Below are 16,627 nucleotides of genomic sequence, written 5' to 3'. Positions count from 1 at the left end.
AGTTTTTACCTTTTTTTTAGTTTTTTTTTAGTTTTTTTTTCACTTTTTTAGTTTTTAGTTTCTTACCCTTTTTTAGTTTTTTTTTAGTTTTTTAGCTTTTTTAGTTTTTTTAGTATTGTCTTTTTAGTTTTTTTTGTAGTTTTTATCTTTTTAGTTTTTTTTCTTCTTTTGTATTAATGCTAAAGCCAAGGTTCGAACCTGGAACCTCTCGGACCTAGAACCTGGAACATAACGCTTTACCAACTGAGCTACTGTATTTGTATTTGTATCGGATTAACGACGCTTCTTGACTACTAAGGTCCCTGCGTCAGCCCTGTAGTGCATTCCTGCAGCATGGTTCGATCGCTGGGTCCCGTATTACCACGCTAAGGTCAAACCCACTGCGCCAACACAGGTAGTTATATAACTGAGCTACTTCGGCTTGAATACATTCGTTTTTGAATTGGTATGTGATGAAATAATTCAGACGTCATATACGGACAGTGACGTCACTCGACAGACACACAGACAACTTATTTATATATATATACTAGCTGTTGGGGTGGCGCTTCGCGCCACCCAAACACCTAGATGGTGGGTCGCTTCGCGCCCCCCAAGCCCCCCGCGCGTGTAAGTCGTTACGCGCCATATTAGTTACGCGCCATTGTAGTTGTGTCCCTGTGTCCCACCTGTGAATATAGATAGATTTATATATGTGTTTCAAACTACGTAAAAATTGCGAATATACATCATTTTTGGCTTTCCCACTACTGGGAGCTTTCCGTTTCCAATTGCCAGCAATTGATCTGAAAATGTTTGACTAGAGTCATCGTTTTGCAATCGGACACGCATATTTGTAGTTAATTTTAATATTTTTACGTGTGCCCATAAATTAGAATTTTTCAGGCAAGCATTCATTTCGTCTGCAGGAGTTAAACTACGTAAAAATTGCGAATATACAACATTCTTGGCCTTCCCATTGTCTGTGCATATACAAAGCCGTATGTACTAATAATGACGTCATATGCAAACGCTCTTTTTACAAACAAACAAGCATGCATACACACAACTCGTTTTTATATAGATAGATAGATAGATAGATACAATACAAATTAACTGCGTAAAACTTGCGAATATACAACATTCTTCGCTGTCCAATTGTCGCTGCATATAAATAGATTGTCAGGTTTACCGACCCTCGAACATGCAACGTACAATTGTCCATGGGAAAAACAATCAGTATTAAGATCTATACCACATTTTTCTAATGATTGACCTTGAGCTTTGTTAATGGTGATTGCAAATGCTAATCGAATTGGGAATTGCAATCTTTTAAATTGAAAAGGCAGATCCGTTGGAATCATGGGAATGCGAGGAATAAGAACAGCCTCACCCTCAAAAGGCCCTGTCAAGATTGTGGCCTATATTAGGTTTTCCATTGTTTTTTTTTTACGGCAAGTCGCGTGCCATTGCAAAGCTTTGGTGGGTTGATATTTCTTAAAAGTATTATTGGTACGCCTATTTTTAGTTGTAGCAGGTGTGGTGGAAACCCTGAAAGATCTATGGAATTTAAAAATTCAGATGGATAATTAACCGCTTCATTTGGTTCCAAAACTGTGTCGACTGACTTGTAAAGGACTGGCTGGTCTCGAATCTTGGTCAAAACAATATTGTTGATTTCGTGGAATAAATGTCTTTTTGTTCCGACGTTAACTTGGAAATGTTATTTTGTACATACGACAATAGATCACTCGTACTGTAACTTTGTTCACGATCCAATTCTACACATGTCGAAACAGCAGCGATACGGTTAGGTGAAGGCATTCCCAAATCCTGAAGAGGTTTGTTTGCCATACGTACGCACAAATCTTCTATAATAACTAAAGTGTAGTTATAAATTTCTGATGTAAAATCAAAAGTCATATCTGACGTCTCTAACTGTTTTCGATGGAGTATATCTTCGGACATTTTTGACTTATATTTTTCCCATAACTCTGTAGGAGCTGATGGAGAGCAAGTTGTTAAAATGATGCCAAACAATTCACGAATTTGACTTGGGGTTGACGTTTCGCACACGTCATTGATGCAGTTATCCCAGTGTTGGTCATTCTCCAAAAAATCGAGAGCTTGGCATGCACTACGGTAAGTGTCATGTATAGTACCGTTTACAGTTCTCAAATACTCAAAGGATGTCGGACCGGGTACATTCACCAAAAGCAGGCGTAGAAAGAAGCATTCATGTTGATTGGGGTGAACGGTGTAGAGTCTTCCTATCGTGGTATCTTTGACGATGGTAGGTTGGCCGTCGACTGACTTACCCTGTTTTCGACGTTCAAATACTTTATTTTTAGTATTCCACGTGTAATACGAAGGCACTTCAGTATACAGCAGTTTTTTTGCAAAAGAATCATTTTTGCAAAGCGAAAAAAGCTGTTAATTTTGTATCCGGTGGATTCAGGGCTCTTTGTTGCACGTTGGTTTCCGAGAAATAAACACGTTGACCATTCTGTAAATGTACCGCTAAGTGAACAACAGCTGGACTACGTTCATGTATCGGAAATGAAAGAATTCGCCAACCAGCTCCATTACTGCTTATGTATCTTCCAGCCTGATATTGTACGATTTCGTCGAAATCTTTGATTTTGGGCTGCAAGCCAAAAATTACCATGTCACTGCCTTTGTTGACGTATTTACATATGTATTTGATTGCCTTTACGGAGTTACAGTATTCAACGTTTATGTGTGCATTAAATGTTTTTGATAATAATGGGGAATATGGAACAACCCACTGGTTATCTACTTCGATGGTGGTACCATTGCCATTGTAGGTTCTTCAGTCATTTTACAATTAGAAATTTCTCTTTCAACGGTCTTCTTACAATTAAAAATTTGTCTTTGAACGATATTCTTAAGTACCTGTGTCCTGGTCGTCGTTTATATTCCCTGTGTCCCGGTCATCCTTTGTGTCCCGGTATCCTAGTCTGTAATTTCTCTTTGAGTGTCCCGGTCGTTATTTATATTCCCTCTGTCCCGGTCGTCATTTGTGTCCCGGTCTGTAATTTCTCTTTGAGTGTTTTTTCTTTTTAGTATTTTTTAGTTTTTTACATTTTTTCTTTTTTCAGTTCTCTTTTTCTTCTTTATTTTTCAGCTTCACTACGAAATACATATCGCCGAACCTTTGTTTTTTAACTAAAATCTGGTAGGCATTTTTGGCAAAATCCCAAACCCAATCATCATCGCTATCATTTTCAGTTTTGATATGTTTTGACTCTCGCTGTCCAGGTGGATCTTCATCTAACTGCGCGGTTTTGCGTTCTTTATCCTCAAGCCTGTTTCCTTGCTGTTCTTTTGATTCCTCAGCACACTTTCTTTTCTGACTTTCTCTATCAGCAGCAAGTTTTTTGGCATAGACTCTTTGAGCATCTTCATCGGCTTTTGCCATTGTAAGTTCATCAGTCATTGTAAACTTAAACATTAATAGATTTCTACGTGAACATATATGTCTTAAATATCTGTAATGACGTCACCGTCATAGCAAAAATGACGACAACTAACTTCATGACGTCAGTCGACACAGAAACATGACGTCACCTGATCCACAGACAGACAACTTATTTTTATATATATAGATATAGATTACTAGCTGTTGGGGTGGTGCTTTGCGCCACCCCAACACCTAGTTGGTGGGGGCGCTTCGCGCCCCCCCAAGCCCCCCGCGCGCATAAGTCGTTACGCGCCATATTAGTTACGCGCCATTGTAGTTGTGTCCCCATGTCCCACCTGTGAAACTTGCGAATATACAACATTCTTGGCTGTCCCATTGTCTGTGCATATAAATAGATTGTCAGGTTTACCGACTCTTGAACATGTAACATATAATTGTCCATGGGAAAAACAATATGTATTCAGATCTATACCTCATTATTCTAACGATTGCCCTTGAGCTTTGTTGATGGTGATTGCTAATCGAACATTCCCTGTGTCCCCGTCGTCATTTATATATCCCCCTGTGCCCCCGGCATCCCCGTTGTTGTTGTTTCCCAGTGTCCCGGTCGTCATTTGTTCCCCGGTGTCCCAGTCTGTAATTTCTCTTTGAGTGTCGCGGTCGTCATTTATATTCCCTGTGTCCCGGTGTCCCGGTCGTCATTTTTGTCCCTTTCGTCATTTGTGTTCTGGTGTCCCGGTCTGTAATTTCTCTTTGAGTATTCTGGTCGTCATTTATATTCCCTGTGTCCCGGTCGTCATTTGTGTCCCGGTGCTTTGTTGATGGTGATTGCTAATCGAAAATTCCTTGAGTCCCGGTCGCATTCTGTTTGAGTGTCCCGGTAGTCATTTATATTCCCTATGTCTCGGTGTCCCGGTCGTCATTTGTGTCCCGATGTCCCGGTCTGTAATTTTGTCAGTCGACAAATATGACGTCAGTCGACACACAAACATGACGTCTTTTGACAGACACACAGACAACTTATTTTTATATATATAGATGTCTCGGTGTCCCGGTCGTCATTTATGTCCTGATTTACCGGTCTGTAATTTCGTCAGTCGACAAACTTGACGTCACTCGACACACAGAGACACAGACAACTTATTTTTATATAGATAGATTGATATCTAAATGAAATTTCGGAAAATTAATTCAAACTGTTGAAGCGGTTATTTTTATCAATGAATTTTTTACAAATCTGATTGGAATAGATTTAAAATGACGAAAATATTGAAGACAATTTATTATATATTAGATTTGGGGGGGGGGGTAAAATGATGCCTTAATATATATTGACACTAACAATAGAATTGATGGAAGTTTGAGCCGTGTTTGACCTGTCATTGGAAGTTTGAGCTGTGTTCAATTTTTCCAACAAGTCTAAATGATTTAATTGATAAGAAAATTATAACTTAAAGTCTTTACAGACTTTGCCTTAAGGAGCACAAGAAAGACAATGAAATAACACGGAATCAAATGGGGAAGAAATAATTTCCTGAACATCGATTATGCTGATGGTCCTGATGGTCAATCTTTTCGTTCAGCAACGAAAAGATTAATAAGGTGGACAGCTAAATTTACTTTGGTAATATCTTAGGCAGCGTATACGAGGAGTAAATCAAAAAGCGCTATATGTACCTGATTTTTCAGATTAATTGCAATATCTTGGTAGAGGCTTAATGGAACGAATTAAAGTTTTGAGGGGGTATTGGAGGGTTGAGTTTACTTATGATTTTGACTCGGAGAGAAGCTGAGGCAAATCAAAAAGTCTCTATCTGTTTCCAGGTCTTCAGGCCCCCCCTTCATGGAAAAATTCTCTTTCCCCATGAAAAATAACTCCATGGAAAGATGATTCCGTGTAAACCCCTCCTCCCAACCCCCCACCAGAAAAAGTCACCCTGAAAATGTCTGTATACTTCCCAGTAGCCAATACTATATTTAACCAATGGACATAATTCATGACTTGCTGCCATTCCCCCAGGGGCTGTGGGGGATTAAGTCATCCTTAAAGACATAGTTATTGGTTGATTCCACTATGTTGAACAAAATAGCTATCTCGAAATTTTGATCCGGAAACTTTGGGATAAAATGGGCGTGGGTGGGGGCCTTGTTGCCCTCCAATTATTTGGTCACTTAACAAGGGCACTAGAACTTTTAATTTCAGTTCAAGTGACCCCTTTTTCGATATTCTAGGACCACTGGGTCGATACGATCACCTCTGAAAAAAACACGCATCTGTGATCTTTTTTCGGGCAAAAAAATAAAAAATTTCACATTTTTGCTGACGTCCACAGTAGGGTGGGTCCTTGGATATTCTAAATATAATGGTCATTAAGATTCTATGAATTTTAGGGTGTTTGTTTTATCCTTTTTGTCGAAAAAAGGCAAATATTCTGAGGCTCGTAACTTTTGAAAGGGTAAGACTAAACTTGATGAAACTTATATATTTGAAATCAGCATAAAAATTTGTTTGTTTTATTGTATCATTTCAAAATTCCTTTTTTCGGAGTTTTGGTTACTATTGACCCGGGTTGCTCCTTTCCTAGAGATCGTTACCACGATATATTTAATTGTGTTTTTAAACTGTAAGCTCTTATGTGGCTTATAATTTATACTCAATTATGTAGCTAGATATATCAAGGGGCTCCATGTGCTGCCAGATAGGTAATATGGCGGTTATGCGATATTTTGGGAAAGGCCTATGATATTAAATTTAAACTTCTAGAAAATATATAGGGGAAGGCAAGTGGATGCACAATTGTGGATTGGAGGACAAGGTATATCTTAATTGAAAGACACTGTGTACATTCAGGCTATCAAAATCCCATATCTGTAATATCCTATGAACAGTAATTAACAACTGGAACTATCCGGTTGAAACCTTAAGGCAATTTTCTACAGGAAGGGTGGGCCAAGTAGATTTTAAAAATTCTCTTAGGAGACCAAAAAGAGCTTATAAGGGACAAAGATTTTTCTTATGCTGTTCGGCTTCAGGATTCCGGGCCACCCATTTTATTGACCACTAAGAAAAATAATTTCAATTAAGAACGAACGGAATTTAATTTTAAAAAAATATATTACAAAGAAAATGTCTTCAAAGAAAATTAAAGAGACATATTAACAAAAGTCGAGCAAAAATGACGTCACACATTTATACAGACTTAAAACAAAAGTAAATCATCATCAATGAACAGATGAGGACCACAAAAGACATAAGTAACCACAAATAGTGGTATTTTCGGGCCTTAAAAGCGGTCTAAATAGGTCAAGAGTTTGAGAAAATTCGCAGAGAGCCTTAATTTGAGGAAAATTAATGTGGGTGACTTCGTATTTATGCCAGCACTTCAAGAGCACGAGTTAAATTACGACTGTCCTCCGAAAAAAACTGTTATCTACACATGAGTAAGTTCCGAGAAAAACACAAACGAGTTGTTTTTTTAAATTGTTCCTTTTGAAATACCATATTTAATGTTACGAAGCATCAAAATATAAAAAAAATTCGCTGATTCCAGATATATCAATTAAAAATCCATCGTGATCTTTAAGACATAAGAAAAAGTTAGAACTATGTTTTGTTAGTGTTTTCCTGACTAAGCCAGCATAAAATTCAACTGACAGAATCTAGTATCTATACCTGTTTTCATTTTAAAAAATGACGTTCTTTGTGCTAGTTCACATTCTTAGGTTCAATTTTGGAAGAAACTGTCCATTGTGATAGCACTTACTCTTTTCCTTGACCTACTGACATAATTGAATAAATCAGTAAAATCATGAGTCTCTCCCATTTTCTTAATCTTCACTTCAATGTTGCCGTGAATTCCGTCAGCTTTATTATGATTTTGGTCCTTTGTAAAGGTAAAGATAAAGAATACGGCACTGGAATTTACAGTCCCTACCGGTGGTGCTGATTTCCGTTTTTTGGCCCTTCAGCCAGAAAGTGCAATGGGGGGTTGGAGGCCAACCACCCTGTGCTTTGGCACACCCTTCCTTCCCCAGATTTCTCCAGGTACCAATTTAGAGCTGGGTCGAATCTGGCTGAGCTTACAAAGTCATGCCACTGACCCCCGTACCAAACCAAATAAATTGTGTACACTAGGATTCAAACCCTTGCCTTCTCAGACAAAGGATCCTAAATCCAGTGCATCAATCCACTCTTCTAAGAGAGTTCGAAATCTTGGTTGACTATTTGTAAAAGGGCTGTGTGTAAGACCCAGTTCTTATTCCGGCCCGAACTATTATCCATCCAGAATATGATTACTCTGATCTCCCAATCACTTGTTGCAGTGATCACTGAAAAGAGAATTCTCAGCTAACCTGTCTCTTAGTACCTCATGCCCCAGCGCATGGAACGAGTTTCCTGACCCGACAGATCCTGGATCTTTTGGATGTGCCTTAGAAAACTAATTTCGTTGAAAACTATCAAACTAATTTAAAAATAGAGTCTTTTTTCTTTGGCAACTCCTGAAGCAAGATCACCTTCTGAAGGGCCACTTCATGTACTCTTTTATCGGGACTCTCGTTTTTGCTTGCATATTCCTGATACTTGTGGGTAGCTTTCCTAGCCATATCTATGTGCAGCAACCACTCAATTTTTCCAAGAACTGTCGAATTCTTGATTAAATAGCTCTTCATCATCTATCTCATTACCATTATAATAATTTATTTTTGACCCGCTACAAAAAATCAAAGTGGAGTATCAATAAAAGAAATAAAACAAACACTACACAAAACAGAAAGAACAAGAAACTAAAGCAAACGATTAAGGCCTCTATGGGCGGGCAGATACTTATAAGTAGACTGGGGTATTTTGCCAGCAAGCTCCGTGAGCTTCGACCCAATATCCGGGAAACTATAAACAGATATGAGGCTCCTATTCCTATACCATGGAGGGAGATACATTAGAAAACGGGAAAACCAGAAATAATAAGAACGAATTGAACTGATATCTTTTTTATGAAAAATAGGGTAGATACCAGAAAGAAACAAAACAGAATGATCTGTAAAAACCGCGTATAATTTAGCAAGAGACTTTCTATTGTATCTACCTCGGTTAGCAACAATTTTAGAGTAGCTTAATTGGATTTTCTTCTTGCAATCAGCAACAGCTAGAGTCCGTAAGGATTTTAGTGTTTTACTAACATTAATTCCCGGCCACCGAAATGAAGAAACCGACGGGATAGAAAAAGATCCACAGATTAGAGGAGTAGTGATATTACTATTAAATGAAAGATATTCACTCTTTGAAAGATTAAGAGAAAGTCCAATCGCATGAAGTTTGGATGTTACTGTTAAAACAGACAAAGAGAGCCCTTTTTTAGTCCTACTGATCGAAAGAATATCATCCACATAGGCAAGATAAGAAATATTTACAGAATTAAGGATGCAAGTAGGTGGGATAGAGGAAACACAGATGATATACAAAGTTTGAAAATAGAGGGGGAGAGGACAGCACCTTGCCGAACCCCACGTCGTACTAGAATTTTACTATCTGAAACCCTCATATCCATTTTAATCCGCAAAAAGGAATTGCCTTTCTCTGAATATCACTCACATGTCGGGCAAGCATCATACACTGGCATTTTCAAAGAGATATTCATGGTTTTCAGAAGTCGCCTGCTTGTTTGAACTGAGACAAGAAAGTCAGGGTTTTGTAAGAAATTATCGAGCCTGAACTAAAAAGTCAACGAAGAAGGTAAGTATTTTACGTTTGGTATGTTTTTTCTTTGGTAGGGTAGGCTAGAGGGCTTGAAGCTGTGGATATGCGAAATACTCTTTTCTTTTATTTCTACCAAGATCTTGTGCTGAAGTGATTTTTCCACAATTTTCACGGACATTCGGACCAACGATGCCACTTTTTATTGTCATATACAATTCTTGTAAAAAGTGAATCATTGCGTAAGCCGATAATGTTTTGAAATGTTTTTTTGTATACTGTTGAGATTTTGTTGGGTGGTATTCCACGATCTTTGTAAGAAAATAAAGCCTCAATTTTTTTTGAATGGTTTCTGAGAAATCATTGCAGTGTATTTGGCTTTTTCAACAGTTAATTGTTAGATTGGAGGCAGCACAACACACCCTGCAAGCCACTTGAGTTTTGGTTCATAAGATTATTCCCAAAAGCTCTTCCAGATTACAAATCAATTTTGTTTTCAAGTTCTTTGCACCACTTCTTACAAAAAGGCTCACAAGGAGCTGATTCATTGAATACCTGTTTAAACCTATCTCTCGCTATATTTATTCCCTTCTTTTTACACTTTTTTGTCCTGGATGGGACATCATGCTACTACCTATTGGCGTACCAAAAACACTTCCAATTTGTCCATCAGGCAAGAAGATTTCCTGGCCTGTCGTATTCTGAGCATTCGGTCAAGGGTAGGTTAGGAATTTCGGGTGATAAGTCAGGAATGTTTCGCGATAATTTTTTATCGCGAAAAATATTTCGGGGATTTTCGAAGAAAAGCCTATAACCCCCTGAAAATAGCGTCAGATCGGAATAAAGGAATACTATTGCAATCGACATGGCCAAAAACTCTTAACTGGAGATTCACATCACCCCCAACGCGAAAACTAACGAAACTCCTTATATGGATGAAATCCGTCCCTATGTCTGCCTTATTTTGCTCTTTAATTTCATCACAAAAACATAATTTTTTTCTGTTTATCCGTAGAACAAAAAAGATGGAAGAAATGATTTGCAAGAACACTATCTTACATATTTTTTATATCCTGTAAAATAAGCTTAGACAATGTTTAAGTACTGAAATATGTCACAGAAAATAAAAAGGAAATACACATAATAGTATTTCTCCCACAACTTTCTAATCTGAAATTTCATTTTCAGTAGTTTTTTTTCTCTGCCTTCTAATGAAACAACACAATGTACCCAAAAGTGCACCCAAACTGTATCTCTTCCTCTCCAGTTTTTATGGCTGCTGCGTAGAGAAATAACTCAATATAGGCCTACCCACTCTATATTGTACTTATGGTCACACCTGGTAATTAAACTTAAAAATAGTTTCACCTTTTATTTTCCAACTCTTGCTGTTATTTTTCTTTCCTTTTAGCAAGAGCTACCGTCAATTTTGCTCTCTACATTTTTGCTGTCTTTACTTAAACAATAGAGTGATGATGCTGAGCCCACCCTAGCAATCAATTCCAGAGGGAGAGGATTGTTATTAGAGATAAATCTAAACCATATTAAGAATTATTTCTGAAAGATCTTAATGAAATTTAGACGCTTATTTGAGCCAAGACTATACATATTCACGCCACCGTCACAATATGTGGCTGACTCCCCCCTATCACACAATTCCAATGGAGCCCCCTAACATCAAATTTTCCTGGAGCCTAAAAATTATTCCCAATTGGACCCTAGCGAGTAATTCCAGCGGGGCCCTTAACATCCAATTCCAACGAGGGTCCAAGCAACCAATTCTTGAGGGGAAGGGGAGGTTTGTTATTAGAGATAAATTTAAACCAAATTAAGAGTTATTTCTGAGAGGTCTCAATGAAAATGCCACGTTTCTTTGAGCCAAGACTATGCCCCTCCATGGCAATTCACGCAACCGTGCCACACTATTATTGGCCCCTTACGCTCTAGTACCCTCTCATCATTTCTAAGACATATTTCAGATATTTTCTTGTCAAAAATCATGCATTCGTCTAACTAGTTCATGTTTTCGTAGCCCAACCCTCCTTAATACATCTTTTCAATTCAAATCATCGTGTCACAGTATTGCTGACCCACTGGCACCCTCTAGGACCCACTAAGCATTCCTAAGACATTTTTAATTTTTTTTAATAAAGTGATAGTCAATTCCGCTCCCCCTCCTGCTGACCCCGGTTACAACAGTTCCACCTTTGATTCTGCTGGTTTCTACCTCAGCTCAACCGATACAAAGTATGGCTCCAGTTGCGTCAGTTGAGGCTTCTACACTTCCGTCCCCAATTCCACAATTCGGATTCCGCCAATTTTGCTCCAAGTTCGGTCAATTCATAGATTCTTTATTCATCTGGTTCTGTTCTAATCTATGGCTGGTCATTGACAATAGATTGTTTATTATACGTTTTCGGTCAGTGTCATTTTTATATTGGAAGGATAGACACTCACTTGGAACTAGCTTTGTGCGGATTTTTGTTCATGGAACTTGCTGCGTGCTGATTTTTGGTTTGCGAAACTTGTTTCATCTTGATTCTTCTCTTTTTGAAACTTGAACATTGATTTCTTATCTCGCGATACTGATTTTGTTCATCAATTTTGTTATGTCCTAATTTTTGTTTTGTTCGTGACACTTGTTGCATGTTGAAGTTTCTCTTTGTGATTTTTATACATTGATTTTTCTCATCGAGAAACTGGTTTTATTCATGGAACTTGTAGCGTGCTGGTTTTTGTTCGGGACATTTGTTGCATGTTGATTTTTTCTTCATGAAACTTGTACACTGATTTTTCTCATCGTGAAACCCCCGTCATTACGTAACACCAACGTGTAAGATGGCGTCATATCCCACGTGTTCACCGTCATTACGTAACATCCCACGTTTTCACTATTGCTACGTAACATCCCAAGTGTGCGCTATCACTATGTAGCATCCAAGTGTTTCCTCCGTCATTACGTAAAACCCACATGTAAGATTGCGTCACATCCATATTGTGTGTACCGTCATTACGTAACACCTACCTGTGTGCCGTGCCCAGTTACAAGCAGGGTTTTCCCACGGACCCCCTGAAGTCTAGCATGTCGCATGAGAATGTGTCACTCCAATAAATCCATCAAGTCGTGCAAAATTGCGTCACCCTTAACTCCAACTCCGTAATTAACACCTGCATCTCCTAGAAAACAGCACCTATGACTTGACAATGACTGATGGCGGTCATGGAATCCAGGGATAGGGCTGTCATTGAGTCCAGGGGTAGGGCTGCCATGGCATTAAAGGGTGGTCACTGCTTAGGGGAGCCTTTCAGAGAAGGTGAAGGAGAGTGTTGAACTAAATGAAAACAATTTATGTCTATACGGGCTGTCAAAAGGGCATAACACACGAATGACTGAGTAAATTAATTTGGAACTTTCAGGAAATGATAAGGAAGATGATAAATTAAAAACCCCCATACCTTGTCAAGACCAGAGCACAATTTGCTCTTTACTGAAAATAAAACACATTTGAAATGTTTCCACTTTTATTACTCTAATAAATAAAAAATTATTGAAACTGTAAGAAATAAATGTCAGTATATGCATATTAAACTGACAACTCAAGGTAATTTGTTTTTTTTTTTTTCAGTAAAGTGTAAATTATGTTCAGGTCTTGAGATGGCATTGGAGTTGTCAGACTTACTCGTGTTAATTTTTGTTCGTCTTGAGTTTGAGTCGGTTATTTATTGTAATTTCTGTTCGTTTTGAGTTTCATTTATTTATTGATCGTTACTTATGGTAGTTTTAAGTTTGGAAGGCTATTTGACATTATTTCGGCTCATTTTTTTGCTTAGTGGAGCTCTATACTCTTCTTTGAAAAACTAACTTTGCGGAAAAAGTTTTTTTTAAATTAATTCATAATAAAAAGACGAAGCTACTCTCATTAAAACTATCTGCTTAAAGGTTATCTTTCGTTCGAATAGATCATTAGTCATGTTGCTAATAACCTCTAGCCTATTACACTATCATTTATTGTTCTTTGCTTGTTCTTGTTTTTGCGAGACCCAAAAAGCCATGTGAAAAACTTGATTCTACTGAACTTCCTGGGGCTGTCATGGAAGAATAGATGAGAAGGCTAGGAAAACTTCTGTGTATAAAGGATGACAGATTGCCAAATATTTTTCTTTTTAGACAGCCATCTGGGACCAAACCATAAGCAGCTCGTCCCCAAATAGGATGCTAATAGGTCAAAAGGAAAGACTTAAAGTAGACTGAAACGTCTTAAAGGGGATGGGGAGTGGGTAAGGATTGAAGCTTTAAGTAGATTGAAGTAGAGGAAGAGTGTGTGCAATATTTTTGGGAACTGACACCACCTAATGAATGGCATTCGTGAGCTTGTTGGTCCAAAATTAAGAATTGTTTACTGTTCAATTTTGTTTCGAAAAGGCACTTTTTTGTCGCAATTATCTGTCAGCCCTTTATAATTCTGCTGCCCTCTCCGTATTTTAAGTTTTGTTTCATTTTTGAATCTATTTTCTACTGATGACGAAAAATAAGAATGTGCTGATATTGAAGTGCCTGTTCCTTTTTTTTCAAAACGGACAAATTCCGCTTTTAAATATTTGTGCAAGCTCTTGTGCCCTATGGTTTTCAGTTTCATTTTCAGGATAAAACGTTTCACACTTACAACAACTACAACGCTAATTCTAACTTAATTTTTATTGTTTATCGATCTCACGAACTGTTTAGTTTCACGCAAAATGAATCTTCCGACTTGAATTTTGCAGTTGGTACTTAGGCTTAGTGAGGGGTTAATGTTTTCAAGACTCCAAATATCCATACTCTGGACACAAAGTCACTCTTAACGACTTTGGGGCACAAGAAATAGGATTTTCTAATCTTTGAAAAGAATTCCAGCCAAATTTTAACTCTTGTTAATACCTGTAGGTTTTTGGCATGAACACAACCGGCGAGATAGAGACGACTATATCCAAATCGTAACTGAAAATATCGTTGCAGGAGATGAAGATTACTTTGAAAAATACAGGTATTCTTTCTTAATGCTACGCCTATAACTACTACTACTGCTACTAATGCTATTAGACACTCGATGCTGTCTAGGGTTGCGAAGTTTCACTCCACAGCCCCTCCTAAGACTTTTAAATTCCTTTCAAATCCTTTCACGTGATCTCTTCCACCCCATTTTGAGGCAACCTACTTTTCGCCTGACGAAGAGGACTGTCAGAGGCACATTCTTTGACATTCTGTCATCTTTAAGCGGTAAAGGGCCTAGCCATTTTAACCTTTATTTCATTATAATTCTAAAAAGTGGGATAGAGGCATTTCTTATTTACGGCTTATTGTTTGAAATATAGTTGGTCAAAAATTTACCTAAAATGATCATATATATAAAAATAATTTGTTTGTCTGTTGACTAACGTCATGTTTCTGTGTCGACTGACGTCATGTTTGTCGATTGACGTCATTATAAGGATTGAGCTTTATGTCGTCATGAAGTTGTTTGTAGACTGACGTCATGTTTGTCGACTGACGAAATTACAGACCGGGACACCGGGACACAGGGAATATAAATGACGACCGGGACACTCAAAGAGAAATTACAGACTGGGACACCGGGACACAAAAAACGACCGGGACACAGGGAATATAAATGACGACCGGGACACAGGGACACAACTAAAACGGGGAAGCCGGGGCACAGGGGGATATATAAATGACGACCGGGACACAGGGAATGTTCGATTAGCAATCACCATCAACAAAGCTCAAGGGCAATCATTATAATGTGAGGTATAGATCTGAATACGGATTGTTTTATAGTGAGGTATAGATCTGAATACGGATTGTTTTTCCCATGGACATTTATAAGTTGCATGTTCAAAAGTCGCTAAACCTGACAATCTATTTATATGCACAGACAATGGGACAGCGAAGAATGTTGTATATTCGCAAGTTTTACAAACATATATATATATATATATATATATATATATATATATATATATATATATATATATATATATATATATATATATATATATATATATCTATATATATAAAAATAAGTTGTCTGTGGATGGATGGATGGATGTGTCAGGTGACGTCACCTGAAAAAACTGGATCAGGTGACGTCAAAACTGAAAAAACTAAAAAAAGGCAAAAACTACAAAAAAAACTAAAAACTAATAAAAAAAATAAAAAAGCTAAAAAACTAAAAAAACTATAAAGGTAAAAACCAATAAAAAACTAAAAAAAAAACTGAAAAAACTAAAAAAAGGCAAAAACTACAAAAAAAAACTAAAAACTAATAAAAAAAGTAAAAAAGCTAAAAAACTAAAAAAACTAAAAAAACTAAAAAAAGGTAAAAAACTAAAAAAAATAAAAAATAAAAAAAACTAAAAAAGGAAAAAACTGAAAAATAAGCTAAAATAAAGGTAAAAACCAATAAAAAACTAAAAAGAAAAAAAGGAAAAAACTAATAAATGACGACACTCAAAGAGAAAGCGAAAAATAAGTTGTCTGTGGATCTGTGGATCGTGGATCAGGTGACGTCACCTGAAAAAACTGGATCAGGTGACGTCAAAACTGAAAAAACTAAAAAAAGGCAAAAACTACAAAAAAAACTAAAAACTAATAAAAAAAATAAAAAAGCTAAAAAACTAAAAAAACTAAAAAAAGGCAAAAACTACAAAAAAAACTAAAAACTAATAAAAAAGCTAAAAAACTAAAAAAAACTAAAAAAAAGGCAAAAACTACAAAAAAACTAAAAACTAATAAAAAAAATAAAAAAGCTAAAAAACTAAAAAAACTAAAAAAACTAAAAAAAGGTAAAAAACTAAAAAAACTAAAAACTAAAAAAAAAACTAAAAAAGGTAAAAACTAAAAGAACTAAAAAAGAAAAAAATAAATGACGACACTCAAAGAGAAAGCGACCAGGACAAAAGGAATGTTCGATTAGCAATCAACAAAGCACCGGGACACAGGGAGTATAAATGACGACCAGGACACAAGTAAAAAAAAAAATTAACAAAACTAAAAAGAAGGTAAAAACTACAAAAAAACTAAAAAGAAAAAAAAAACTAAAAACTAATAAAAAAACTAAAATAAAAAAAAAATTAACAAAACTAAAAAGAAGGTAAAAACTACAAAAAAACTAAAAAGAAAAAAAAACTAAAAACTAATAAAAAAACTAAAAAATCTAAAAATCTAAATAAACTAAAAAAGAAAAAAAAAGGAAAAAAATAAAGGAGAAAAACAAAACTAAAAAACGAATGTATATACAGACCGGTACACCGGGATACAAATGACGACCGGGACACAGGGAATATAAATAACGACCGGGACACAGGGACACAACTACAACGGGGACAACGGGGGAAACAGGGGGATATAAATGACGACCGGGACAAAAAAACTAAAAAGAAATAAAAACTAAAAACTAATAAAAAAAACTAAAAAATCTAAAAATCTAAATAAGCTAAAAAAGAAAAAAAAAGGAAAAAAATAAAGGAGA

The 16,627-nt window shown here is 36.6% G+C and overlaps 1 protein-coding gene and 1 long non-coding RNA gene across 2 annotated transcripts in view; both read left to right on the top strand.

The window, feature by feature from the left end:
• The window catches only part of LOC136029308 (hatching enzyme 1.2-like), a 103,646-nt gene that overhangs the window by 48,766 nt on the left and 38,253 nt on the right, over positions 1-16,627 (top strand). The window contains exon 6 of the mRNA XM_065707578.1: positions 14,041-14,140. Within this exon, the coding sequence (XP_065563650.1) occupies positions 14,041-14,140 (100 nt within the window). The remainder of the gene's footprint in view (positions 1-14,040; positions 14,141-16,627) is intronic.
• Positions 16,052-16,409, top strand: LOC136029317 (uncharacterized). The gene is made up of 2 exons (XR_010618017.1): positions 16,052-16,157; positions 16,250-16,409. It is a non-coding gene; the product is annotated as an uncharacterized LOC136029317 (long non-coding RNA).

The sequence above is a fragment of the Artemia franciscana genome, chromosome 1, assembly GCF_032884065.1.
Source record: "Artemia franciscana chromosome 1, ASM3288406v1, whole genome shotgun sequence".
NCBI classification, from domain to species: Eukaryota; Metazoa; Arthropoda; class Branchiopoda; order Anostraca; family Artemiidae; genus Artemia; species Artemia franciscana.
Note: the sequence above shows the minus strand (reverse complement) of the source record. Positions and strands in the feature narration are given on the sequence as shown.